The sequence below is a fragment of the Phyllostomus discolor genome, chromosome 13 (assembly GCF_004126475.2).
Source record: "Phyllostomus discolor isolate MPI-MPIP mPhyDis1 chromosome 13, mPhyDis1.pri.v3, whole genome shotgun sequence".
Classification (NCBI taxonomy): Eukaryota; Metazoa; Chordata; class Mammalia; order Chiroptera; family Phyllostomidae; genus Phyllostomus; species Phyllostomus discolor.
In genome coordinates, this window is record NC_040915.2 from 43,373,713 (window position 1) to 43,400,564 (window position 26,852).

The 26,852-nt window shown below is 61.6% G+C and overlaps 2 protein-coding genes across 6 annotated transcripts in view; one reads left to right on the forward strand and one right to left on the reverse strand.

Moving 5' to 3' along the window:
• The window catches only part of ZNF664 (zinc finger protein 664), a 23,095-nt gene extending 12,407 nt beyond the window's left edge, over positions 1-10,688 (reverse strand). The window contains exons 1-2 of one of the 2 annotated variants that reach the window (XM_036014388.1): positions 10,577-10,688; positions 9,292-9,427 (exon numbers count right to left, since the gene is read on the reverse strand). The gene's annotated coding sequence lies outside the window, so the exon portion shown is untranslated. Of the gene's footprint in view, positions 1-9,291; positions 9,428-10,006; positions 10,158-10,576 lie in introns of those variants that run through there. The other variant, XM_036014387.1, reaches the window with a different exon arrangement.
• The window catches only part of CCDC92 (coiled-coil domain containing 92), a 17,940-nt gene continuing 1,466 nt past the window's right edge, over positions 10,379-26,852 (forward strand). The window contains exons 1-4 of one of the 4 annotated variants that reach the window (XM_036014384.1): positions 10,698-10,870; positions 11,408-11,445; positions 25,467-25,613; positions 26,109-26,150. In XM_036014384.1, the coding sequence (XP_035870277.1) occupies positions 25,484-25,613; positions 26,109-26,150 (172 nt within the window). In that variant the 5' untranslated portion in view covers positions 10,698-10,870; positions 11,408-11,445; positions 25,467-25,483. Of the gene's footprint in view, positions 10,532-10,697; positions 10,871-11,383; positions 11,446-25,466; positions 25,614-26,108; positions 26,151-26,852 lie in introns of those variants that run through there. The other 3 variants (XM_036014385.1, XM_028528039.2, XM_036014386.1) reach the window with 3 other exon arrangements.

Below are 26,852 nucleotides of genomic sequence, written 5' to 3' on the forward strand. Positions count from 1 at the left end.
ACGCCTGCTCGGAAACCACAGGGCATTACAGGGGAGCACCACTCCGACCAGTGGATTTGAGTCATGAAGGTCTGATCTGTACAGGCTGCTCTCTGCGGGTTCCCCGATTCCAGCTGTGAGTCCGGGGCCCCACAGGCCCTGGCCCCGGCCCTGTCCCCGCCCCAGCGTGGAGGAGCAGCGACGAGACGCATCTTGGTTAACGGAGAAACCTGACTCGGTGTTTGCCGGCTGACGCCGAGGGTTCTAGGTCAGGGAAATATTCTTGAACACTGGGAGGCTTAATCCTGCACACATCGGAACTGTGTGACTCAAAATAATTCGGGACGCAGAGAGCGTCGCAGGGCTTACTGCGCAGAGGAAAAGGGGTTCAGATCGTTTCCATGAACCGGTTCACCCTTTACCTGAGAGGCAGGCTCTGCAGCCTTCGGGGCGGAGGTCTGCTCTGGCTACCAGGGCTTCTTCGCAAGACCGGTCACAAGACCGTGGAAACAGGCCATGATTATTTTATGAACTTGAACTTGCAGGGGTATGAAAAATAAATGAGCGCCAGAACAGCTTTACTGAATTTCTTGTATCAGGTGACACAGAGACAGGGCACATTCCAGTTAGAGTAAGGCGCAGAAATGCTTTTGTTAGGAAGCAGTATAAATTACTGTTTTTCACGATTAATGTTGAATGCTTCTGACACGACGCCACAGTCAAATCTCATTTTTAAAAAAACCCGTCTTCCGGGTCCAGAAGCATGTCTTCCACAGCCACCAGCTGTCCATCCTGTGACCTCCCCCCCACGTGGCCCAGCCACGCCAACCCTTGAAACCAGGCTGGAGGACTCCGAGCTGCCGAACCCCGCACGTTCCCTGTACCGCAGTCCTGCCCACTGTGGGAGCTCCCTGCTCAGGAGCCAGGGCACCCCCCACGAGCACCCCTGTCCACACGCAGCCGGGCCAGCCCGCCGGGTTGCCCCAAGGCCTCCAGCAGCGCCCTGGAGGGCGGTGAGTGTGGGGGTGGGGTGGGGCCTCTTCCCCAGGGGCTTAAACTGGGAGGGGAAACACGGGGCTGAGGCAGCTGCGGGCCCAGACCCAGGAGAGACGGAGACCCAGGAGAGATGGAGGCGAGCCCAGCTGCCCGACTCCGGCCCCATCGCCCACTGTGGCCTGGGGGCAAGTAACCAGTTTGGGCCTCCTGGCGGCCTCCTCACGGCCCTATCACTAGACAGTTCGGAGCGAGTTCCACCAGCCAGGCGCCCTGCGCTGGAGGCACCTTCCTGCCCGCCCCCCCGCGCCCCTGGTGAGCTCTCCCGTGGGTGTGCCGCCCCTCCCACTCCCCAGGGCGTGCAGCCGTGGGCGAGGGCACCGTGAAGGATGGACTCCCAGTCCCCACAGGCCTGCGGCAGATGGACCGTCTCCGTCCCCGCCGCTCACACGCTGAAACCTGCTCCCCAGCGAGACAGGCGCGTTACAGGAGGTCGGGCCTCGGGGGCAGGCAGGTCGTGAGGGCGGATCCCTCATGATGGGACCAGCGCCCTCAGAAAAGGGACCCAGAAAATGCCACAGACCATCGTGAGGTCACCCAAAGCCAGAGATGCACAGTCTTAACAACCCCACGTGAGAGGCGCTGACTCGGCTGGACAGAGTCTCCAACTGAAACGGCTCACAGATGTACAGTTAAACACTCTGAGAAAACTCAGAGAACGTCTGGGTCAGTGACGGGTCCGCGCACGGCACCCGGTCCCCCACGCAGCCCGGCAGGAGCCTGGCTCTGCAGCCCTCCCCACGCCCACGCGCTCCTCACGCTCCGTGGCTCCGTGCGTCCACTGACCTGCCAGCTCACCGCAGCCCCCTCCCCCCCACCTGCTTCCCACCACAGCAGGGGCCGCCTGCCCCCCAGGCCCACCCATCCCACCCCTCCATCTCAGCTCCAGCTCAGGCTGTCAGTGCCCTCCCCCGAAGCGCTGCCGAAGCCTCGGGTCTCGCCCACCCCCCAGCCCATGCCCTGCTCCAAGGTCATCTTCTGGAATGCAAAGCAGGTAGCCATCACCCGGCGCAAAGCTGCTGGGTGGCCCGGTGCCGGCGGCAGCGCAGCTCCCAGACCCACTGGCCTGGCCTTTAACTCTGGGCCCCGTCTGCTCCCGCCCCTCTGCTGGCCCATCCCCCGCCACTGCTCACTCCAGACTTTTCCGGCTCCTGGTCTCCTCCTCCCCCCACGCTCCCTGGACCTCCGGGCCTTCCCACTTCTGTCCCTGTCGCCTTCGGGTCCCACCTCAGACACCACCCACTCTGGGACAGCTTCCCCGACCTCCACCCTTACCCTCACACTGGGATCATGCCCGACGTCATTTTACGTGACACGCCCACTGACACGTCCCCTCCATGGCACACACTCGGCCTTGCCACCCACTCACCGTGCCACCTACTGCAGGCCCGCGGTAACCTGTGGAGTGAGCGGACCCACACGCCTTCGTGACCTCCCTGGCCTCACCTACACTGCACGCCCGAGGGACCCCTGAGCGCCCCTCTGCAGAACCCCGCGCAGGCCCTGCGTCGCCACGTGCGCTCTGTGCTTCTGCCCCGGGCCCAGCGGGGCCCCCCCCCCCGCCTCCCCCCCACCCCCCCAAAGGCTCGGTTGAGTCTGACCTGCTCTCTGTGTGTCAGGAACACCGGGAGTTAACAAGCACCACACTAGGAAATCCCATGGAACTTAATCCCACGTTTAAGTTCCTGCATTTATTCTACAGGTGTAAAATTAGAAATGAGAGTGATTCTTATTCTGCATATTGCTAAGACGCAATTTTCCTCCAAATATATTGGAAGCAATAAAAGCTCATTCAAATGTATTCCAACTGCTCCACTCAATGTTTCGATATTAGTTTTTAGAGTACATTTTACAGTATGCTTCAATGATACGGCAGATCTATTTTTAAATCTCCAGCTCACGTATGTCCTAGATATAATGTACTTTTTAAAACTAAGTGTTCCATTATAAATGTAATATGTATAATCTTGGAAGACACACAAAAAGCAAATTTTTAAAAATCACACAAAAAGCAAATTTTTAAAAATCACCCAACATCATACCTATCAATGTACACAATTTTTACGACCTTCATCTAATTTCTTCTAGACAATTTCCCATCGTAAGTTTCTTGTGGACAGTTGTTAAAATTTTTAAGAGTTTTGAACATATCATGCATGCAATTTCATATCCTGGTTTTACTCCACTTAACACTGTCATAAACACTTTAATGGCCGTATAGTACCCAGGGGGCGAACCACAGCGTAATCGTTCCACAAACGCACCCTTAAAGAGAACCCCACCGTGTCATCTTTTGTGCATAAAGCTTCTCTACTGGAAAACGTCCCTCTGATGGCCCCGGATTACTTCCACATCAAAGAGTAAGAATCTTTTAAGGCTCTCGATACATACATCCAATGTAACGTAAGTGCGTGGTATTTTTACCACATCCTCGTAAGGGACTGTCATTTTTTCGTCTACATTTAGGCCTTTAGTAAATTGGTAAGTGAGAAGCTGGGGCATCTCTGTTACAAAAGTAAATGTTGGTTGTGAAAACAAAAAAACAACGAAAAAGCACGAGAAATAAAACCACCCGCCTCCTCGGGGGCTTTCCCACGTGTCCTCCTCGAGCTGCTTCTGCTTGCACCTGGACACACACACACACACACACACACACACACACAATTTCCTTTGGACAAAACAAACTGGCTTTCTGGGCTCAGCAACACATGCTGGGCCTCCGTCCAGGCCGTGCCCGCACACACAGGCCGCCTCTCCCTTCAAAGCTGCGCCGCAGCCCACGGCTGGCCGAGCGGCGCCGAGACTTGGCTGCGCCCGTCCTCAGCTCTCCTCGCTGACAGCGATGCTGCGGTGGGCTCGCGAGCACGCACTCGTGCTCCCGCACGAGCGCATCTCGGACCCCGCGACGTGTGCCGGCTGGATCGGAGCTTCTTCTGCGTGCGTGTGCGTGTCAGGTCTGCCGCACTGTCGTCGGGAACAGCGGAACCTACTCCATGTTCCCAATAACCCATTAAGTGCCTCTTCCTCCACATCCTTGAGTATCTTTTCAATGTCTGCCCAAAGCCCCCACGCCGAAAAAAAAAGTCTAGTTGTTCCAATTTCCGTTTCCCTAATCCCGAGACCGAATCCCCCTCACCACCCCAACATTTCCACTTCCTTCTGAGGCCTCGTCACACACGCCCCTCATTTCTCCGCTGTGTCCACCCCGCTGTCCTTCACCTGTCGGCCCTCGTCACAGAACACCTTCTGTCCCCGCCGGGCACCTTGCCCTGTCTTTGGTCACACAGGAACATCCGCTCTGACAATGTTCAGTCAAATTTACCAGTCCTTGTCGTTTTGGGTCTTGGTCTTACCTCAGTGGCCTACACTAAAAATGTATTTTCCAATATAATTTATACTCCAACATACAAAAATTCTTCCAGTTTCTTCTAATACTTTACAGACATTTTGTTTGTGAATTAGTTCTTTAATCCAAATAAAACTCAGTTTGCATATGGAGAAGTGGGATCTTTCTTTCCAAATATTTATCTATCCCTGTTCAATATACTGAACAATCATTTCCCAACTGCCTCAAAGCACTAGCTTCACTACCGGTCAGAGCCCCACACATAGATGGGTCTGGGACTGGGTTCTACTTTGTTCCACGTAGTGGAACTTGCCTGTTCTTTTAAAAAAAAATTTATTTACTGACTTTGGACAGAGAGGAAAGGGGAGAGAGAGAAAAGCACCAATCTGACGGTCCACTTACTGGCGCACTCACCGGCTGGTTCTCGCATGCGCCCTGGCTGGGGCGACCCCGCCGCTCTGGAGGGCTGGGACGGCACTCGAACCCACCGCGCGAGTGCCCAGCGGGGGCCCGGACTGCTGCTCCTGCGCTCACCACTCCTGTTCCCGCAGCGCCGCTGTACGTCGTGGTGTCGGGGACAGCGAACACCCCATCGCTGTTCTTCCACCTGAAACATCTCGTGGCCGTTCTGGCACCTTCGGTCCTCCGACGACTTTCAGAAGCAGCTCGCCGGGCGTCCAAAGCCAGCGTGCAGCGGACTCCGTGCAGCGGCACCGGTCTCACTGCTGGGGAACTGCCCCCGTCACAGTGCCGCCTCGCCGGCAGACACACGCGGGGCCCGCACGTTTACCTAGGTCCGCTCCAGGTGAGTTCTTCAAGTCTACCTAAGTTCTTCAGTTTTACGTTCTTTATGTAATGGTTTCTTGCTTTTCTTTGTAAAGCTTTTGTACATTTATGTTTCATTCTTAAATGTCTTTAGTCTTACCACTACTGAGAACAGACTTACTTCTCTGTAGGAGTGATTACAAATTATTTGGACATCAGTGAGACTGCACATCTTGCCAAATGTTTGATACGTCATATTTTTATCCAGTAAATTGTCCACGTCCTGTCATCACTGGTGTGGATTTTCATCATTTTCCTCACTGACTTATGCATGTTCCTTACATGTTGAAGACATTAACTCTTCACTTATTTTTGTCACAAACATTGTCCTGCTTTGTCGCTAGGCTTTTAACCTGGGGGCACCGCTTCCCTTTCTTCTTGGAGAAGTTTGACCCTTTCACGCAGCCCAATACGACGATTTAACTAGTAATGGAGGAGCACCCGTAGGTGCCAGGACCTACTCCATCGCTCCCCCACCCCCATTTTAAACGGCAGGTATTACGTCCCTTGAGCGAAGGACTCCGGCTCAGCTAAGCCTCAGGGGAGAGAACCCGTTTGGCCAGGTGTGCACCAGTCACTTACACTCTCCTCCTTGCGGCGCGGAGACCCTCGTGCTGATTTGCCATTCACTCCTCTCGCGCACGCGGGTCAGCTCCGCAGTGCCGAGTCGGTTCCAGGGACCCGTGGACACGCCGAGTGTGCAGGCCCCCCGGAGCTGGCGCGGCGTCACTGTGCGTGAGTGCGCTCACAGTGTTTGCGGGTCAGCCCGGGCTCTCGCCCCCACCCCCACCCCACTCCCCTGACCGCCGGTCAGTCCCGCGCTGAAGCGTCACGGCCAGGACGCGGTCCGTCTTTCCGTCTACGACAGTCCTTCCGCTCTGTCGGGGTCCTCCCCGGTCCCCCTCACGGGAACCCCACTGTCTCCACGAGGCCGGACTTAACACACGTGTTAGGTTTTTGTCGCACTATAATCTGAGCTGTTTTTATTTTCCATTCTAGTTCCTGCCAGGCTATTCTTGGTATTCAGAAAGCTATGGATTTTATACATGCATGGTACACCTGCTCACTTCCTCCATTTTTTGGTCTGATTTTCAGTTACTCGTGTTTTTAGCCAACAACGTCCACGGTTTTCTCTGGTCTTCGTTTCGGGTCCTCACCCCGCTCTTACTTCATGCAGTAGTGTTTGAAGAAGCTTATAAAAACCATGTTAAACAACAGCTCCATTTTAAATCTGACTTTTCCTTTTTTGTTAGGTATAGTGTGGACGAGTTTAACATTTATGTGTATTTTTTGCATTAAAAAGTGCCCTTTCCTTCCTCTCTTTAGTAATAAAACTGAGAACTATTTAAAAAATAGTAAGGGGTCTCCTTTGGCCTTAGCTCAGTCAATAGTTTGAACCCAATGGGAACTCCAAGGGGAGGCCCACCCGTTGTCTAAACACCCCCAGACCTCTAGGGAGACTCCGAAGGGGACTGCCGAGTCTCCCCAACCCCACCCTCCCACCCACACCCCCACCTCCTGCGCGCAGCAGCTGGAGTGGCTGTTTAAAAATGCAGACCGGATTAGGTCACTCCTCCGCTTAAAAGCCAGGCCTGGTGATGGCTTCCCATTTCACTCGGGAGGAGACAGCCTCCACCTTCCCTACCAGACCCCGCCCGCCCGAGCGCGCCGGCGCGGCCTCTACTTTACGCCTCGCCCACCGCAGCCTGTCCCCACCGCAGCCTGGCCGCGGTCACGCCTCCAGGTCCCAGACGGACGGGGCCGAGTTCCCCCCAGGGCCCTCCCACATGCCATTCCCCTGCCTGGAAAATGATCCCCCACTTCACTCCACACTAGCGCCTACTCACCCTTCTGATCTCAGCTGAAATCTTATTTTTGAAAAAAAAAAAAGGAAAGAAAGAAAGAAAGAAAGGAGTCTTTCCTGGGTCCTCTCTCCACAGTCTCACATGTGGGCCTCTTTGTTGCTCTTGCGGCCTACGCTGCTCAACCTTCGCCATTCCCAGCCAGTCCCCACCACCATATGGGTGGCTGCACTTCACTTCTGATCCCCTCCACCCGGCAGACTGTAAACTCCAGAACACAGGGACAAGTTGATTTTGCTGGCCACGCTACAAGCACTCAGGTACATTTGAATGAAAGAAAAATACCTACAAAGCCCCTAACTGCATCTCTCACATATTAAAATTATATCCATCCCACTGTTCACTCAATATTTAAACCGCTGCTCTCTCTCCGATGCCGTCTACAGAGTCAGAGAGAACCCATTTCACCAGAAGACAGGAGCGCTGACCTGACCCTGCCGCCGCCACAGGAAGCTCACACACAGGCTGGTATCACCAGTGATAAGGGGTTTAAATATTAGAATGAGAGCTCTGTGTTATGCTGTGTTCAATCTGCTGATACTTTATTCATAGTCAGCTGATTTATATGCCTTATTTTTAAGACTTTATTTATTTTCAGAGAGAGGCGAAGGGAGGAAGAGAGGGAGAGAAACATCAATGTGTAGTTGCCTTTCCCATGCCCCCTAATGGGGACCTGGCCCGCAACCCAGGCATGTGCCCTGACTGGGAATCAAACTGGCGACCCTTTGGTTCCCAGCCCAGCGCTCAGTCCACTGAGCCACACCAGCCAGGGGCCATATGCCTCATTTTTTCATGGCATGTGAAGGACTAGGGAAAATGTGCTGTGTAGAATATTCTTTAAGAAGCCTATAATATAGTGACAGTACTTGATAAAAATTAATTGCAATGCAATCACAAATCAAAAAGTACCCAAAGTTGGCCACCTCTGTTGTTCTGTAATACACACGTCTGGTCAAAAAAGAAATTGTAAATTATATTGCAAACAGAAAATCCCTCTGGGTCATCCAAAGGCTATCGAAACCAGCGCTCTACCACGTCACACTCCACCGCACACTTTCACACACTTCACGTCACGGAACCCTGAGGAGCAGAGCAGGTGTCGTCACCATTTACAGACGCGAGAACTGAGGTTTAGACTTCGGAGTCATTAGGTGTCCCACCCAAGGTCACAGGACGTGAGAGCAGTCGAGTCACAATGCCAACGGCAGAAGGGCGGCGGGGGGCTGCAGCCTGGGATCCCTCAACCAGAGAGCGCTCGCCGGGCAGACGGCTGGCCTCCGTAACGAGGGGAGTTCAGTGCTCCCTTCACCAAACTGCGCTTCACTGGAGAACCACCACCAAGAAAGCTGTCCCAAATGTAAAGTTAAAACTGAAGTTGCCCCCAGTCTAGGAACCGGCTAAATAAACACGGTCTACCCCAACTACGGGACATGAGGCAGCAGTTTTTCCAAACGAGTTAACCCATTCGTCACACGCTAAACTTGAAACGACACTCCAGCAGTTGTCAGAACAAAGGTGAGCAAGGACGCACACGCCCGCAGAAAGATTTTAAAAGACCTAGAAGGACACACGGCACATACAAAACAGTGTTATCTCTGGCGATTGGGGCTGGCAGCCAACAACTTGGGCCACCTTGATGACGTCTCAACGCTTACAAAGAAAATGTGCTGTTTTGCTCATTTAAAGTTCATGTGAAAAATGTAAATTAACCCGTGGGTGGGACAAGGTCATTTTTCTGTTCTAACAAGCTACACGTCTGCAAAGGAAGTGGGGGCCCCATCTAAAAGAGAAAAAAATACAGCAACAAAAACAGTTCGATCCTGTTAAAACAATCAACTCTAAAAAAGTCACAAAACGTTTCTTTAAAAAAAAAAAAGCTTACATTTTTTTCCCCTTTGTAGTAGCTAGTCTCCTTTGTTGCGACAAGACACCCAACGAACTAACTAGCAACTGCAAGTGTTCGGGACAAGCAGGCTTCTGGGCGAGACCCAGCGGCTCGAGAGTCCGGCACGGGAGGGTTCACAAAAAGAGCCGAGTTTCAGGGACGCGCGAGGTGACTTCGCGGAGAGACTGACCCGGGTGGGGGAAACGTCTGAGCGGGGCCACGGTGAGTCCCGGAAAAGCAGGGGGCGGGAAGAGAACCGAAGTTGGGTCCCGAAAGAGGGGAGGGCTCCTTCGGGTGTGGGAGTCGCAAGGAGGCTCGCCCGCGCTGCCCCTCCGGGTTACCTGGCTGAGACTCGGCCCGGGCGGCGGTCAAACAATGGAGGCGTCCAGCGGCGGCTGCGTTCCGCGCCGGGGGCGCCAGGGGCCCCTCATCACCTGCGCAGGATGCTCGTCGGGCTCCGCCGGGACGCCGGGCGCCCTGAAAAGACACACCAGCCCACCATGCAGCGAGGCTTCGCCGCCGCACCGCCCGGCTGCCTGCTCCCACGGCGCGGCCATTACCGCCTCTCCGGGGACCCGCCTGGAAAGGCTCCAAGGCGCGGCTGCTCGGGCTCCTGAAGCTGTTTCGCTCCCCCTTCCCTCGGCCGCAACAACAATGGAGCCGGGCTCGGGAGTCCGGCTCCCGCGGGGCCTCGCCCGGCCTCGCCCCTGCCGCTGCCCTGCCCGCGCCGCGCACCCGGCCGCCATCTGCGAACCCCGCTCCCCGCGGCCGGCACTGCGGGCCCACGCCGGCTCGCGGAGGCCCGAGCTCCGGCTGCCCTCCGTGGGGCCTGCCCGGGGGCCGCCAGGCCGCGCGGAGCGGCTCTGACCTTCCCCACCGACGCCCGGGGCCGGCCCCGGCCCGAGGCCCATCCTAAGTGATGGGCTGTTTTTCTTTTCTTTAATCCACTCATTCGCCGCCTCACCCGAGCCCGCTCCCCTAGCCCCCCTCCCGGCGCCCCCGCCCGGGTCCAGGAAAGAAATAAAGAGACTGCAGCCCGGCCGCCCGAGAACTCACTAGAAGTGAGGGGTTGGAGCGCCCCAGGCCGCGGGCTCCGCGCACCCACCCTCCCTCTCCTCTAGGGACACCTCACAGGTGCGCCTCCGAGCCGCGCGCGCGCGCGCTCCGCACACCCAGACGCCTCCGGGGGACAGCGCGCGTGCGCACGCACGAGGCCGGCCGCCCCGAGGGAGCAGGGGCCGCACGCATGCGCACGGCCCGGCCCGCGCCCCGGCCCCCGCCCCCCCGCCCGGCCTCTGCTCCGCCCCTCGACCGCCCGCGCGCGCCCTCCCCCCAATACCAGGCCGGTCCCGAGTACCCACCCCTCACACCCCCACCCGGCGACCCGCGCGCGCGCTCCCGCTCGCCCGCCTGGCTCCTCCCTCCCCCGCCCCGCCCGGGCCCGCGTTACCTAGGGCAACCGCAGTGCGGCCGCACCTGAGCTGTGCGCCTGCGCCCCACCCGCCAGACCCTCCCTCCCCTCTGTGCGGTCCCCTGCCCCGCCGCCGCCGCGGGAGGGGGGCGTCGCCCCCTCCGCGTCAAGTGAGTATCGATCGGCCTCCCCCGCCCCACCCCGCAGACACAGACCCGCCGCCGCGCCGGCGCCTCCGCCGCCCGCCCCGTCAGCGCGGCCAGGCCTCGCCGCCCCGGCCCCCGCTCCCAGCGTGCACAGCGGCGAGCGCTCGGGTGGGAGCCGGCGAGATGCGCTCGGCGGGCGGCGCCCACTGACCTCGCTCGGCGGCCGGGCCGGGGCAGGGCCCGAGCCGGGAGCCAGCCCCGCCCGCCGCCCCGCCCATGGGCCGCCGGCCTTCGCTGCCGCCCGCCCGGAGGACAGCGCCGAGGGGGGAGTCGCCTGAAGGACCGCGACGGCCGCGCCCGCAGGTGAGGCGGGGCCCGAGGTGTGACCAGTCCAGTCCCGCTCACCTGGCAGTACCTGCGGGGAGGCTCTGTGGGCGGCGAGGGCACCTGTCAGGACAAACATTCAAGGAGATTGTTAAGCCCCCGCGACAGCGGGTGGGGGTCCCCCATCCTAGCCCCGGGGCCCGAGGGTGGGGGGGGTGTCCCCTAGCGGAAACAACTCGGGGCGCCAACGAAGTGCTGGGAAGGAGAGCAAAAGAAAAGTGAGGCGCCGCGACCCCCGCGCCGGCTGCCTGCAGGGTCTTGCAGCCGGTTACGCGGCGGGGGATGCCCTTGCCAGGGCTCCGGTCCAGGCTGCGGACCGTGCGGACCGTGCGCACCGCGCGCCCGAGCCAATCGGACGGGGCAGGGGAGGCCAGCAGAGCTGCCCTGCCAGGCCGGGGTGGGATGGTAGGGCGAGGGATCCGCATTGCAGGGGCCCCGGGAGCGCCGAGGGCCCGGCCCTGCTTTGTCTGGCGCGCCGTGGGGAGGAGGCCGTCTGAATCCACACCGCCCTTTCAGGTGCGTTTGCACCCCGGGGACCTTAGAGACCTTCCCTGGGAAGTTGCATTGTCTCCCGACCCGGTAGCCCTGTACGTAAGTACTCTACCTTACGGCCCTTCCCTGCAGCTCTTGTGGGGGCCTTAATTTACCCTAAAAAACGCCTCGTTTGTGATTCGTGGAACTGAGCACAATGCGAACAGGCGGTGGAGCTCCAGGCCGGGGGCTGCAGTGCGCTGCCGCCCTGGTTTACCGGAGTTACGTTTCCGTGCCGACCCTACGGTTCCCTTTCACGCTTTGGCCCCGAGCAGCTGTGATCTGCTGCGATGATGAAGATGGGGTGCTCCGGAATTTAGGCTGTAGTCATCGGTCTCGTAACGACACACAAGCGGCCGGGCTGTAATACTTGAACTGCATTACGCATTTCCGGAAAACCTACCTGTAAGAGTGTTAATGCTAGATTTGCCGGGTTTTAAGACTTTTAAGTACAAATTTTATTTAAAGAGCATTGCTATTATTTTATTAAGTGATTTTTTTTTTTTTGCACAGCCAGGAATTGGCCTGCATTTTCTTGCCATTGAATTGTAAGGGGAAAAAATGCTAATATTCACCTGCCAAGATATTTTTTTAATTTATGTGTTTATTTTGGCTAATGTTCATTTTACATGAAACATTTTTGATAGGTTTTAAGGCTTGTGATGGGCATATACATATGTTTCTCTGTGGGTTTATACGCATACACTACTGGACAGCCTTAAGTTTCTGGGATTCCTCTGCATCGTAATTACTCAGTAAATTTAGTTCAGTTATGTTTGGAACCTAAAGTACAGAACAGTTATCTGTATCAGGTTTTTACTGCAGCACGTGTAAATACATCAATCCAACAAACAAGTTTCTTGGAAGTTAGGCATTTTTATTGTTAATTCTTTTTAAAAAACAAGGGAATTCTTTTGCTTACAATAGAAAATCACTTGGGTTTTTAACTCTGTTTGTTGGCTAACATTATTCTATCTTCATCATTCCTTGGTGGAGCGCCTCTGCAACAAGATGTTTGTAAGGACTGTGTTTACTTCCTAAAGCGTGTTCTCTTCTCTGGAACGACGTTAGCTGTTGACAGTTCCTAACGCAGAGCGGACACGTGTGTATTAGCTAAGACGTGACTGATGCCCACCGAACTGAAGCGCTTTAAGGCGGCCGCCGTGCACCTGCCTGTGTGCCCTCACACAGCCCGGGGAGCGTCTGGCCCAGGTTGGCGGTGCAGACTGGTTAGCGGGTGCCGGTAACGACACCAGCTTTCACATCTGCGGCTTCGGTGTCAAGGCCCGCGGACGGTTTGAGCAGGGAAGTGGACGTGTCCTGTTGTCTTCCAGCAGCTACGGTCCGCCCTGCAGCAGAGGGACTTGGCGTATTTGCAGTAACTTCCGAGCAGAGACGTGGGTTAGCGCGCACAGGGAGGAAGACTTCACGTTCACGTACAGGCGGAGGCTGCGTCTGACGGGAACCTCCAGCCGGGGAGGAACGGGCTGTGCTCTCCCTGCAGGGTTGCCGGGAGAGCCGGGCCCCGCGCAGGCAGGAGTGGCTCCTAGGGCAGCGCCCTGCTGTGGGAGGGGCCTTGCCAGGGGGCGCCTGGGGGTCCTGCCGGAACCGGACTGGGGCGCATTCGGGATCTGTCCTGTCTTAATGCCCCCTCCCAGGGGTGTGAGCATAACGGCATCCTCACACGCCTGCCAGAGTCCCGGGAAGGCTTTTGCTGGGGAGAGGCCGGCCCGGGGTCAGAGAGGGTCCTAACCCGGCTTTGCATTTGAATGGGGTTCTCAGGTGGTAAAGTGCTCTCACATTCAACGTTTTGCTTAAGAAGACTTTGTAATCGCACTCGGTTTGTATTTCCTCCTGTGGCTTTTGTTTTCTGTAATAAACACTGAATCAAGTGGCCCTTTGCTGTGAAGACAAACAGAAGAGTTTTCCTTAAAGCTTTTTAAAAACGGAAGGTCAGCCTTTCCTTTGAGAGCCAGAAGGTTGTGAAGGCGACTATATTGCTTCCTTAGCTGCAATTACCTTTTAAAGACACGGAGGAAGGGCTGACTCTTGTGCTCACCCACCAGTTCGGTCTCTGTGTATTTCATCCCTCAAACATGACTCAAATCTCGCAGCCGGAGCCCTGCACCTCCACCCGCAGTAGGCTGCAGGATGTGTCCGCTGTCTGAAAGCGGAGCTGGAGACATGAGTGGGGTGGGGCTTTGCGTCTGAAGAAGGAAAAGGCGTGCCCGGCTTGCGCCGAGCCAATGCGGGGACTGGTCAAGTATCATCAATAGGAGTGATGATCGGCGACCGTCCCCCATCCGTTGTGGAGTGGGGGCGGGGCGGCTAGGACGCCATCTGCCGCCGGAGCCAGCCACTCCCTGGGAAGACCAGAGCTCCTGCGACCAGCACAGGATTTAAGTGGGGCAGCCTCTGGCCTGTCTGATTTGGGAAGAAGTTAGGAAAAAAATCTAAATTAATGTACTTACCTTTTTAAAAACCCCTTTAAGAAGAGTCACCCACTTTTATTCTTTAAGCCAGGGGTGTCAAACTGATTTTTGCCAGGGGCCACAGCCGCCTCGTGGTCACCCTCAAAGGGCCAAACGTAGCTGCAGGGCTGTGCAAGTGTGACCGCTCCGTAACAGCTAAGTGGGAGCTCGGCCGCCGCCGCCGGGTGGAAACCAGGTGCCGGCCCATCAAACGAGGCGGGGGCCGGACGCGCCCTCCGGCCTGGGGTCTGCCCCCTGCCCTCCGGCAGGTGGCTTGTCACGTGCGTGGGCACCTGCTGTCCGCCCGGTGAGTTTGGGTGTGACGGCCTCAGGGAAACAGGGACTCTGACCCGGCTTGAACTAGAGACGCACTGTTATTCATACTTCACGAGTGAAGGGGAGGATAAGAATACCAGCTTCTTCTGGCCAGCCAAGAAAGAAAGGAAAACCTTACAGGCGCTTACTTACTCCTTCAGAGAGTCGGAGATGCTGCCCTGACCGCTGCGACCCGCATGCCGATTCTCGGGTGAGGTGGCTGGCCAGTCAGTAGCAGCCTTTTGAGAGGTCGAAGGTTCCACCTCACAGCCGCCGCCGCAGTGTCCGGGGGCACCGCATGGGGGTCTCTGGGGACATCTGTCCACTGGCAGCAGGCGTCTCTGTTTCGTGTGGGTCCCCACAGTGGAGGGCGGGCCGAGGGCGGTGCCTCGGGGACCACCCCCAGTTCCCACTCGTCCGAAGGGACCTCGTGCTGCGTCTGCCCTTCCGGACCCGCCGGGGAGGGGGAGCGAGTGTCCTCTTCCTCCTTCCCACGGCTCGGGCCATGAGCCAGACGCTCGGGGCTGCGCGGTGCATGTCCATCGGTCGGCGCCAGCCAGCAAGCCCAAGGCGCCTGAGGCTTACGCTCAGGGAGGCCAAAAAGGCAGAACACTTTCGGTAAAGGGCACTTGAGGCAGGTAAATAATACCCTGCAGCTGCAGTTTTTCTCTTCATCGCCTCCTTGGCAGCACTGGAGATGTTAAATTTAGACTGCGGAAGGCACGTGACCTTTAACTCTTGGGGTTTCCTCCCCAGCCCAGTTCTGAGGGCCCCCGTGGCCTGCTGACCCCCCTCTCCAGCAGGGGAGGCTTCTGACGCACCTCCAGGTCCCCTTCCCGGGGGTGCTGCTCGCGCACTGCTGGCGCACGTAGATTGTGATCCCCGGTGTTGTGGCGACGCTGCTCTCCTGAAAGTTGCTTCACCTGCGAATGATGCCGCCTCGGCCTGAAAGGGCCGTCTTTGTGGACTGTGGTGCTGAGCAAACGAGGAAAGGCCTGTTGTTTTTCACGCCGATGTGCCCACGGACGGAACGCAGCAGGGTTCTAAGGACCGGCCGTCCGTTTGAAGGAGCGGCGGGCCTCTGTCCTCCATCCTGGGTCATCTCTGCCTCTTGGTTCGGTCGTGGTGACCAGACCGGAGAGTGCCTGCAGGCCCCGCGTCTGGGGAGGGGGAGCCAGGCCGAGTGACAGGGGGCGGGTCTGCCGGCCTCGGCCCTGCGCGGCGCGGCAGTTTGTAAGTGAGGACGTGGTTCTGTCGGGAGAGCAGGCGGGGTGTGTCCGGCTGCAGGGGTGGTCAGTCTCTAAGGCGTGGAGCTCGCACCGGCTCAGAGACGACGGGCAGAGCCAGACTTCGTTGTTGAAGGACACCGCAGGTGCGCTCGGCTGGTGTTTTCAGGGGAGACGAGGGGGAAGTACGCGTCCGCGTGCGGACGGCCGGGGGCGGGAAGTGTACGTCCGCGTGCGGACGGCCGGGGGCGGGGCCTTCTCGGAGGCAGCTGCGAGGAGTGCTGCTTAGAGGTGCTGCGAGTCTCGCCCACAGTTGTGGGGCGGCACCCTGAGTGGTGCTGGACGATCACTAATCCCGGAAGGCCGCGGTGGACCCCCCCCCACCCCCGAGGTTCAAGGAGAGGGCCCTTCTAAGGCGGCTCCGGGGCTGCCAGGACCATCCTCTGCAGGCCATCACCCTGAGCCCGACCCTCGGGTGGAAAGCCAAGCACCCACTCCTGGGCCTCGGAGGGAAGCCAGTGGGTGAGGCTGGCGTCTCGCTGCGGGAGTCCTGGGCACACTGGCGTCAACAGCCCACAAAACTGTCGAGTCCCCACAGCAGGGCGGGGGTGGGGCTGCTGGGCACCGGAGGCCCCAAACGTGAGCCTAGCGGCCCAGGCGTCCGGCACCCGAGGGTGCAGTGCACCGACACCCTGTCATTGCCCCCAGTGACAGGACACAGCTTCGGCCAGCACGGTCCTGTTCTGCCACCGGGGGGTGGGGGGGGCAGGCAGTCGCACACGCCACCCTGTGCCGAAAGGGTCCCAGCGTGGCCCCTGCCTGCCAGGGGTGCGCACGCCTTCACGGGGGACAGGCAGGTGAGGAAGGAGCGGCTTCGGGTGCAGCAGCGAGTGCGGGCCCTCTTCCCCGCCCCGCGCTGCGCGGACCTCCCGAGGGTGGCCTCGCTCGCCGCTGTCTCTGTGCCTCAGAGCCGAGTGTCGCCGCCCCGAGCGCGGTCGGTCGGCGCAGAGAGGCCGCCCGAGGACACAGTGTGCGCTCCGGAGCGTTCGCCCGCCAAGCCTCCGCCCCCTGCGGCGTATTTGAAAGGGTTCGCTGCCTGGCCTGTTGTAATGGGTCTTGTAAACATCAACAGATTTTAAAAAATCGATGATGATGTTAAGCTCATGGCCATCGGTGTAGCCTCTTGGCAACGCAAGTGGTTCTGAGGGTTCTAGAACTCATGGAACACCGCGTCCTTTACCTGGGAAGTTCTACAACGGAAACAAGGAATTCTCCTTCAGGTGGAACGAAAGCCAGCTCTGCAGGAAACGCGCTGCATCGTCCTTTTCCCTCTTCACTGCGGACCAAGAAGAGCATCACCCACACCCGTCAGAGTGTGTCCTGAACTCCTCGTTTCTGACCTCGCCACGAAGGCCCTGCAGTGGGAACCGAGCCCTCGGTTTCCCCGAGGCACGGCCACGCCCGGGGTGGCGTGCTGTGCCACAGCTTGGCACTGCAAGTCTGCTCATGACACAAGTAGCCTTTCCAGGCGTAAGCTGCACCCAGCAGGGAGGACCCGTGTCACAAAACCCAGAACGTCCCAAGCAAGGCCATTCTCCGTCCCATGGAAACGAAGCCCGATTTCATTCCAGCCGTCGCCCCTCCTCCCCCCTTCTCAGGGCACCCCACGCTCACCAGCACAACACGCACCCTCCGACGGGGGCGGGCGGGGGCACTGCCAGAGCAGAGCGTGGGCGAGAGCCCCGCTGGTCTCCATCCAGAGAGAGCCCGCTCTCGAGGGGCTGCTCCCACTGCCGGGCAGCGTCCCCTGCCTTTCCAGCACCAGGGGCAGGGTTAGTGGGAGACAGGTTTCCCAGGGACGGGGCAGAGCTCAGCGGTAATGCAGGCGGTGCCTGTGCACTGAGAGGAGGGGGTCGGGGACCCCTGTGCTAGAGGGAGGCGGTCCCGCTCGCAGGGGCAGGGGACAGGCAGGAGAGCCCTGTGCTCATGGAGTCCGCTCTCCTGGAACGTGAGAGAGATGAACAAGCGACTCACTGTCAGGTGGCAATACCTGCTGTGAAGGTGCGCGGGGGGACAGTGTGACGAGAATGGCAGAACAGTGCTGAGCTGCTCTTGCAGAGCAGGCCCGGCCACAGCAGGCCCCGTCCTGGGTGTCGGGGGGCCGAGGAGACGTGTTCGGGGCGCCCTGGGCGTCAGAGTCGCCGTATGGGCAGCACAGCTCCAGGCTTGGTCCCCACCACTCTGCATGCACTGCCCCGACAGCAGCCGCCCGCCTCCTGGGGCCACGTAAGCTTTCACTCCAATTACAATAAAATGAAAAACTGTTTCTCAGAGACACCTGCTGCATTTCAAGTGCTCAGCGCGGCCAGCTCATGGGGCCAGTGGCTACTCTGTTGGACACACAGAATATCCCATCGTCGCACTAGTTCAGCCCTGCCCCCACTGCAGTGAGGAAGGGGCGGCGCAGGGCGACGGGCGAGACCTGCCCCGCGCTGTCCGTCAAAGTGGCAGGGCTGCACCCAGAGCCTGGGGTCCTCCCGGCCCGCTGCGTCGCGGTAGCTCGCACATGAGTGGCCGTCATCTCGAAAGTCTGCTACCATCTGGACGGTGACCGTGGAGGAGGTCACACCTTGCTAAAACCTGGGCATCGGATGCCTCCAGATCCGGCTGAAGTTCTGAGCCAGCGGTTGGATTTGCTTCCTGATTCAGAACGTAGGCCTGTGTCAGCACCGTCTCCCTCCTCGAAGAGAAAAGGGGGCAGGAGCCGCAGAGCTCCAGGGACAGACCGGGTCCGCGCGGTCTCCGCGAGGCCGGTGACCGGCTCTCTGTGCCGCGGTTTCCCGGCGCGCACCTGCCCCACCGAGCTGTCGTGAGGACTTGCCCACGGGAGGCGTGGAGGGTGGCCGGCCCGGCACCTAGCAGGCGGCGTGCTCGGAAAGCAGCTGCCGCCGTCGTCCCTGTGAGCAGCAGCAGCAGCAGCAGCATTGCCGCCCCGTCCACGAGGCCACACCGGGATGGGGCGTCCCGGATCCCTGTGAACCACCACGGCCGGCCCTTCTCCCAGAGCCGCGCTGTGACGGACCGCGGGGCGGGTGGCCGGGCACCGTCCGCTCGGCCGGCCCTCCCGCTCTCCTCCTGCCGCCGCCAGGTGCTGCGCGAAGTTCGTGCGTCCACCCACCCCTCTCCTTTGTTTGTTTCCCTTCTGCTTGTTGGGGGGGCGTACCAGGGGCTCGTTCGTCCGACCCGGTCCAAGTCTGGTCGCCGTGGCGAGCTCTGAAACAACGTGCAGGGCACCCGCGTGCCTTGCGGTGCCCTCCCGCCCCACCTCGGTCCGGGTCTCGGTGTGTGGGTGCGCGGGGTCCGCTGTGAAGAACCGCAGGCCTCCCTAAGGGGACTTGGTGCGGAGTCCCCCCCGCCCCCCCTCCCCCACGGAGCGGAATGCAGGGCTCGGGGTTCCAGGCCCCCTGGCGTCACAAAGGGGCACTGTGAGCAGAGGGGCCCGCCGAGTCGGCCTGGGATGCCGCCCGTGGGAGGAGCCTGAGTCACGCGGCGGCACGGCAGGTTCGTGGGGAGGGCGGTGACATGGGCGGTGGTCTGCGTCGGGCCGTGGGACCCCTAGATGGGCGATCCCAGGGCCAGGCCGCCTTGGGTGGATGTGCTGGGGAAACACGGTTCTGGGCAGTGAAGGCCGCGAGGCCTGGGTGGATGCCTCTCCTCCGCAGGGAGAGGTAGTCGCCCTGAAAGGTATCGGCACACAGGCCATCCCCCACGGGAACGTCCAATGAGAAGCAGTATCAGTGCCCCACGCACACGCAAGCATTGGATGACACGCCCGGCCACGGGGACTCCGGTTGCCGGGTGGGCTGCTGCCGGACTGTTCCAGCAGTTCCCACGGTCTCCAGTGTCCTCCCTGTCTTGGCTCCTCCGACGTGACCGGTGCCGGCCCAGCATGTAGCCGGGCGCGTGAGAGGAGGCGGCCTTTCCCGCTCGCTCGCCTCGGCGAGCTGCAGCGCCGTCCAGGCCGACAGGCTGGGGCTGGGGCTGGGCGGCCCGTCAGGACCTTTCAGGAGGGTCGCGTCTCCCCTCGGCCGGGGAGGGGCAGCTCGGACGCCCAGGAAGGGTTTCTCCGGGTGTCGCGCCGGCGCTGGTGAAACGGGAGAGCGCGGCGAGAGCAGCGGGGATGGCGCCTCCGTCCGCACCGCGTGCCTCCCCCTGGAGCCCGTGCCGCGAGGAGGCCCTCGAGCACGGGGGACGAGGCCCTGCTGGTGGGCGGGGGGGTGGGGTTCAGATGAAGCGGGTCGTCCGCTTGGGGAGCCGTGGGGCGGGTGTTTCTCAAGCAGGTGGACGCACGCTCCCAGCCCGGGAAAGGGTTCGGGCGGCGCTCGCCCAGCGCGGAGACTGAGGGGGCCCTGTCTGGTCCGCCTGCAGGGCCGGTTCGCCCACCGACCAGACACAGTGACACCCACAGGGGTCACAGTCGGACGGAGGGATGGAAACCCCAGGGAGCCGCTCGCTCTCGCTCCTGTTTAAAGGAGAATGTCTCAGCAGGACTGTTCGCGGGGTGGTGAGCTGCGTGCAGGCTTTGTGTCCCGGAACCGTTGGCTCAGGGTCAGCCCGGAGAGTGACGAGCTCGCTAGCAGTTCACCACGGCGCCTGCCTCTCTCTCGCTGTAAATGTTTTCGGCTCCAGCTCAGGGAGGGAAGGAAGGAAGGAGCTGCGGGGGTGTCCCTGGCGGCGGTCACCCCAGGGCCGCCAGGGAAGGGCCGCCGCTGCCCCTCCGGCGCTGCCTCCTTCCAGGCCGGAGCTCCCCAGCCTCTCCCTGTGGGACAGAAGGTCCCGAGCCGCCCGGGAGCGCCTCGGGTGGGGCAGCAGCCCCTCCCTGTCCGGAGACCCTGGCCTTCGGGGGCGGGGGCCGCCCAGGGTGTGGGCATGGTGGCTGGTAAGTCACCCCGTTTTCCCTGAGGCCCGGGCGCTCCCCGAGGGGCCCCGCGATTCCAGACCAGGGGAGCTCCGGCACTTGCCCACCGTGAGGCGCTTCCAGACAACCCAAAACACAGACCTGCTTTCTCCCCGGACCTTTCCCCCGGAGGGGCTGAGCCTCCTCCCGCCGCGGCCGCGTACACACACTTCACGCGGCGTTTGCACAGACGCCACAGAAACGCCAGCTCTGCGACAGTCGGGCCTCAGGGAAGCGCGGCTGTAAACCCATCGAGCAGGCCCCAGGCGCGGCCCAGATCGCATTTCCACGTCCCGCTGCCGTCTCGCTGCCATCTCGCTGGCCACGGCCATTAGCGCCCTGACACGAGGCCACGCGCCCCTCCAGGAGGGAATGGCCATCGGCGTCTGAGATGGAGACGGGGCCAGAGAGCCGCAGGGCTGCACGGCGCGGTGGGTCGGGGCCCCTCCGGTGCGCGGCACGACCGTCTTCTCTTCTGCGCGTCCTGGGGACACCGGATCGTTGCTTCTGTAACAGCTGCCTTTGTGCTCACTCTTCTCGGTTCTGCTGAACTATCGACAGTTCTGGCCACCCGGGACCACCCTGGGCACAGTGCGGCTAAACACAGGGGCCTCTTTGCCAGTGAAGAGCGATTATCTTTTTTGAGAGAGATTGCTTTGTAATTTTTTCTCTGACCATAAAGTAATACGTGTTCAACACTACAGAAGATTTAGGTTGAACCAAAATAGAATTTTTAGAAAGTAAAGATCACCCACAGTTCACCATCAAGATCTATCTGAATGCTTTTGATGCTTTGCTGTAGATTCTTCTAGATCTTTAAACCTACATACACATACAAAAACGTGGTATTCCACTTCGAAATGGTCTTCGCTATTTTTACCAAAAAGCTTCTGTAGTGACCGTTGAACACTTATGGTTTCTTGAAATGAACCCTTTTTCCTGGTGCCGCAATTCCCGGGGATTCTCCAGTAAGCCACTGGCCGAACTCCTGACTGCGTGCGCAAAGACCGCCGGCGGGGCCCTGCAGCGGCTTCTCCAACCAGGGCCGCCGTGGGTTCGCAGCAGCCTTCTCAGGGATGGCGGGTCCCTTTCTTCTGAAGCCGCAATCGTAGGTTCAGAATTGATGGCCTAATTAGCCCTAGACCTTTTTTAGCTTCTTGTCAAGTGTTCTAGATTGTTCCGGAGCAAGAAGTAGGTTTCGCTGTCCTCCAGGGCGCTTCACTCAGCCCGACTCTCTCCGCGCCCCCGAGGGGCCCCTCCCGGGTGGAAGGGGAGGCCGGGGGCCAGCAGAAAGTGTGTGTTTGGCTTTGCCCCCCTTTCAGACGCGACTGGAACACAGTTCACCCCACACTCAGAGGACGTCCAGGAAACGCCCGGGTGGGTGGCTCAGGACACACCCTGGGGGCGTGTTCGTGTGCCTGGTGGCCGGTCGTCCCGTAAAGTGACACAGCGGGCGATTACTGGGCGCTGCTCTGCGCCGGGCCTTGTCAGTGACCGCGTTCGGCGCTGGAAACAGCCCCGCGAGTTAGAGACCCTGACTTAGGTGACGAGGTGGCATTTGACCCTGGACACAGTCCGGCCCCAGGCCCTGCCGCTCTGCTGTCCTTTACCCCACCCCCACCCCCCGTTGTGCCCGGCAGGGCCCGGGCCTCCGTTCTCGTCCTCACGCGGAGAGGCGTTCACTGCCACGCCCGCTGCCCTCGTCCCCGGGCCAACCTCGCTCTCTCGACGGCACTGCCTCCCCTCCGCCGCAGGGCGCCAGAGCGGCACGGGGAGTGCCCACGAGAAAGCCTCTGAGGTCCCTGTGCCCGAGGGGCTGAGCTGCTGCCGTCCGGAGGGCCGGGCGGCCCCTCGGCCGCGGGGCCGCGGGGCCACGGGGTGGCTTGGAGGGCGGCCGCAGGCTCCAGTCGTGCTGCTCCTTCCCGGCACGAGCGGGCGTCACGTGGCGGGTCGTAACTTATTCATGACTGCGGCCCGGAATAGCTCCTCATAACTAATTCACCGCTGCCACGTGGGCGCCAGGCGCTATTTTTTCAGACACTAAAATTATCACCCTGCTTCCACGGCTTTGCGTGCAGCAGCCGATGAGCCTGCCTCTGACGGCACGGGGACCGAGGCCGTTCCCGCTGCGAGCTCGAGAGCCGTCCTCCTCAAAGTCCTTCCGGGTCCCTGGGCCCAAGAGGCGCGGCCCAGCGGCTCACTGGCACACCAGGACACGCGGTGCGGCGCAGTCCAGCTGCACTCAGAGCTGCGGCCGGGCCTTCCGAGCAGCGTGCGTCCCCGCTGTGACCTCCACGCAGCGGCAGGAGGGGCAGCGGAGAATCGTCCGAAGCCTGGACGTGATGCGGGAGTCCAGGTGTGCAGGGGGAGCGGCGGTTAACCGGGCAGGGGCAGGGGGTGGTTTGCCAGGAACACTCCGGACCGAGGGAGCCAGGTGTGCCCGAGCCTTGTTGGAAGGGGCGTGGTGGATGCCGGGGTGAGGGGACGGCAACGCTGACGGGGCGCCCGGGCCTTTGGGGGCCGGACTGGGCCCAGGCATGGCTGCCAGGCGTGTGGGGTCTGGCCCCGAGAGCATCTGAGGGCTGGGGCGTGACCAGAGCCGTGTTGGGAAATGGAAACGCGGCCCAGACTTGTGCGCGTGGTTAGGGAAGGCGTGTGGTTAAAGGAAGAGGTTTCTGTCTAAGACGGGAAGCGGTGAGTCTGGATGGGGTCCCTCCCCACTGGGACCCCATAGCCGCTTCTGGGGGCCCAGGACGGCCTCGCTGCTGCCTCGGCCCCGGACCTGCAGCCGTGGGCAGTGTGTCCAAGGGGACAGGAGGCCGGGACCGGGCCGTGCTGCTTTGGCCGCTCGAGCACCTGGAAAACTGCTGCCGGCCCCCGGCAGCGCTGAGGGACGCACTGCAGAGCCTCCCGACCGGGCCGCAGCCCGCAGAGCCCGCAGCCAGCCGACCGGCCGGGGCGCGCCCTCGTGACACAGGCAGTGCAGCCCCGTGGGGGTGGCGGCACGTGGTGCGGTGGGGTGGATGCCTTTGCCCGAGCAGGACGCGTTCGTCATTCACGTGGAGCGGAGGCCCTCCTTGGCACCGACCCCCCCCCCCCGCCCCCCGGGGAAGGGCGGGACGCTCCGTCCTCATCCTCATGGCCCCGACTCTCCCGTGCCTTCGAAGCGCTGATGCAGCCTCTGCACACCCCTCCGTGGACCCGCGCCACTGCTCCCTCCGGGCGACCCGCTCGTCTCTGCTGCGTCTCCTCGACACAGGGGCACCCCTGTGGCTGCATCTGCGTCCCCTCTTCGGAGGGACCGGGTCGTTAGGACGGTCGCGTCACCAGCCACCAAGGATGAGAACCGGGAACGCCGCCTTTCCAGCAGCGGCAGCGGCTCCCTGTCCCCGGGAAGCCGGGGCGCGGCTGCGCTCGGGAGCCAGTGGGAAGGCCAGGTGGTGACGCAGGTGCCGTTTGGAGGCGCGGCCTGTGTCCTGGCACCCGAGAGGGCCTGTCGTGTCCGCGTGTGTCTGGCAGCTGGGGCACGCCCCCACCGTTGGCGCTCGGCCCCGAGCCGGTCGAGGCAGCACTGAGGGCGGAGCGGCGCAGCCCTCGGGGGCAGCCGCCCCACGGAGCCGCCGGTGCGCCCCCTGCTGTGCACGACAAGTAACCGGCCAGTTCCTGTTCCCAGGCCGCTGCGCCTGCGACGGCTGCCCATGACGGTGGGGGTGCCGGGGCCCGTGTCGGGCCTGTTTCCGTTTCCGTGGTGACGGCAGTGGGCGAGTGAACTGCAGGCCGAGTCCGGGTCACCGTCGCTGACTCGCCGGGGCAGTCGCAGTGCGAACACGCTCTCGGCCGAGTTCAGGTGGGGCCGGAGGGGTTGAGCGCCGCGCGCCCACCCTGCTGGACTGGGCGGCCGCCGCGGCGCTGGACGTCTCCTCCTCCCTGCCCGCCCGGCGGGCGAGAAGCAGGGCGGGCGCATTGCACTGCTAGTGCCGGACGGGGTCCCCGGGGCCTCGGTGGTGCCTCTCGCCTGCTCCCGGCGAGGCGGCCCGGGAAGGGGCAGGGAGCCGTGGGAACGGCTTCCTCGGTGCCACACCCACACTCGGCGGGTCGGCCCCTCGGCGCCTGGTCCGGCACGTGCCGGCCGAGGGCCTCCCAGGTGCCCAGCGCCGCGCAGGGCCAGGGTGGGACGCAGTGGGGGACAGGCCGGGACCGGGTGCATGGAGGTTGCAGTTACGAACTATTCTTAGCTCCGGAGCTGGAGTTGAAACATGTCCTCGATTTTCCTGTAGCCAAGAGCGGGGGTGGGGCGCCGGCGTGGCGAGGGCCTGGGTGCATGGGAGTGTCCAGGGCTGTCCCCCACGGTGCGGTGCCCGGGAAGCCCTCGGGGAAGGAAGGGGTGTCTCCTCTCTCGGGGGCTCTGTCACGGCAGAGTGGGAAGATGCTCTCCACGGCCCTGCGTGTACAAGAATCATTTGTAAGAAGATCTGCTTTTCGGCCCTTGCATTTCTTGGTGCTAGCAAGGCGTCTTGGATTACTCTGGTAGCCCTCCCTCAGGACGGACGGGCTTCCCCATGTTCCTCAAGTTTCCGGGAAGGCCGCGTCTCCGGCTGAGAGCACGCTGCCGGCGGGTGCCCGCAGCTGCACGGAGGGGTGGGGTCGGGGACAGCCTCTAGACTCCCAGTGCCCGTGGCCCTGCGAGGTGCCCCCCGGGCAGTCCCCAAGGGGTGGGGGCTCTGCCCTGGGGGTCCTGGGCTTCCCCCTGGGCCCCACCCCCTTCTTCCTCCGGCTCCCGCCTCCGGCCAGCTCCGCACACCAGTTGAGCGCACGTCGGCCGGTGCCCCAGGCACCCAGCCTTCCCCAGTCAGGGAGGTCCTTCGGGAGCTGTTCTGGTCATGGCCTGCCGGGGCTGGAGGCCAGCAGAGGGGCCAGGGCTTGGGGTCAGGGAGCCCTGGGTCCGCTGTGTCCCTCTGCGCCCAGAGCCGCAGCCCAGGGCCCCGCAGAGCCGACGAGGGCGGTGGGCGGGCAGCGTCCCTTCCTCCCTGTGACCTTGTGGCTGGGGACAGCGACCATGTCCCGTGTCCCCGCAGGCCCCCCGGATGCCAGCATGGCCACCGCGAACCTGGAGAACCAGCTGCACAGCGCGCAGAAGAACCTGCTGTTCCTGCAGCGGGAGCACGCCAGCACGCTCAAGGGCCTGCACGCCGAGATCCGGCGGCTGCAGCAGCACTGCACAGGTGCCCGCCGGGGCGGGGCCGCCGGCCTGCGGGGCTGGCCTGCCAGGCCAGTGGCGGGGGTGGGGGTGCTCTCTGCTCTCCGGTGCGGGGGCCTGCCGTCACAGAGACCGCGTGCATGGCATGCCTTGCCCTCCGCTTGACGGGCGCGCGTGAAGGAAGCCGTGAGGCCCCTCCTGGGAACTGTGCAAACTTGGGAGCTGGAGACGCAGTGGTTGGGACTGGCAGCGGGTTTTGGAGCCACTGGCCGCGGTGTCCCGCTGCGGCAGAGCAGGCCGCGCGCTGGTGTGGATACTGGGCTGCGCTGTGGGGAGAGGAGGGCCCCCTCTGAGCCCCGGTCAGGACGGGGCTGCTGCTGGTGTCCGCTGCTCTCTCACTCGCCTCCCACGCTGACCCAGGCAGGACCCACCGGCTGGTCAGGTCTGTGTTTGCAGAGCTGGCGAGGCTTCTGAAGTGCACCGCGACCTCCCAGAACTAACGCCTGTGGTTCCCTTTCAGATCTGACGTACGAGCTAACACTCAAAAGTTCGGAACAGACAGGTAAGAGCACCCTCCCCCGCCCACGTTAACGGCTGTGGTCCGCGTGGGCGGCGGGTCCTCGCTGGGGAGAAGCCCACTCACCGCACAGAGCTGCGTGTGGGGCCGGGGCCTAGGGGGCAGTGGGAGGGAGGCCCCGAGGGGCAGGGGGGCGGCCGGAACGAGGGCTTCTGTCTCCTCCTGGCGGACGCCCACACGGGCAGTGCCTCGCACTCACTGCTGGACGCTCGGCTTTTCTGCAGCGAACACGTGTTCCTCCTGGAACCGAGGAATTAGCTGCGATTTAAGTCAGCGGACCCCGCTCGGCCACACGGATGGGCCTGCACCCTGGGGGTGGGGCCGAAGGGGCTGGGGGGGGGGGCCCAGGACCAAACACAGCTGCAGGGACGCCACACCCTGAGAGATGGTGCGAGAGGGACCGCGTCAGAGGAGAGGTGGCTGCCGGACATCTGTCCCCGTGCAGCTTCAGAGCGTTTGTGCGTCAGGCGTGGAGAACTTGTACAGAGGCCTTGAGAACGGAGACGCGCATGGAGCAGGCGCTGAGCCGCCTCATCCAGGCACGGAGGTGGATCTGCTGCGGTTCCATCTTGAGTGTCGGGTGCAGTGCCGAAAACTCTGGAACTGCGCACTTTAGCTTCAGCCGTTCTCACACTTGGGGACCTTCTCTTGTACAGTAAACTGAGAGCGGAGAGCTGCCCGGGCTCT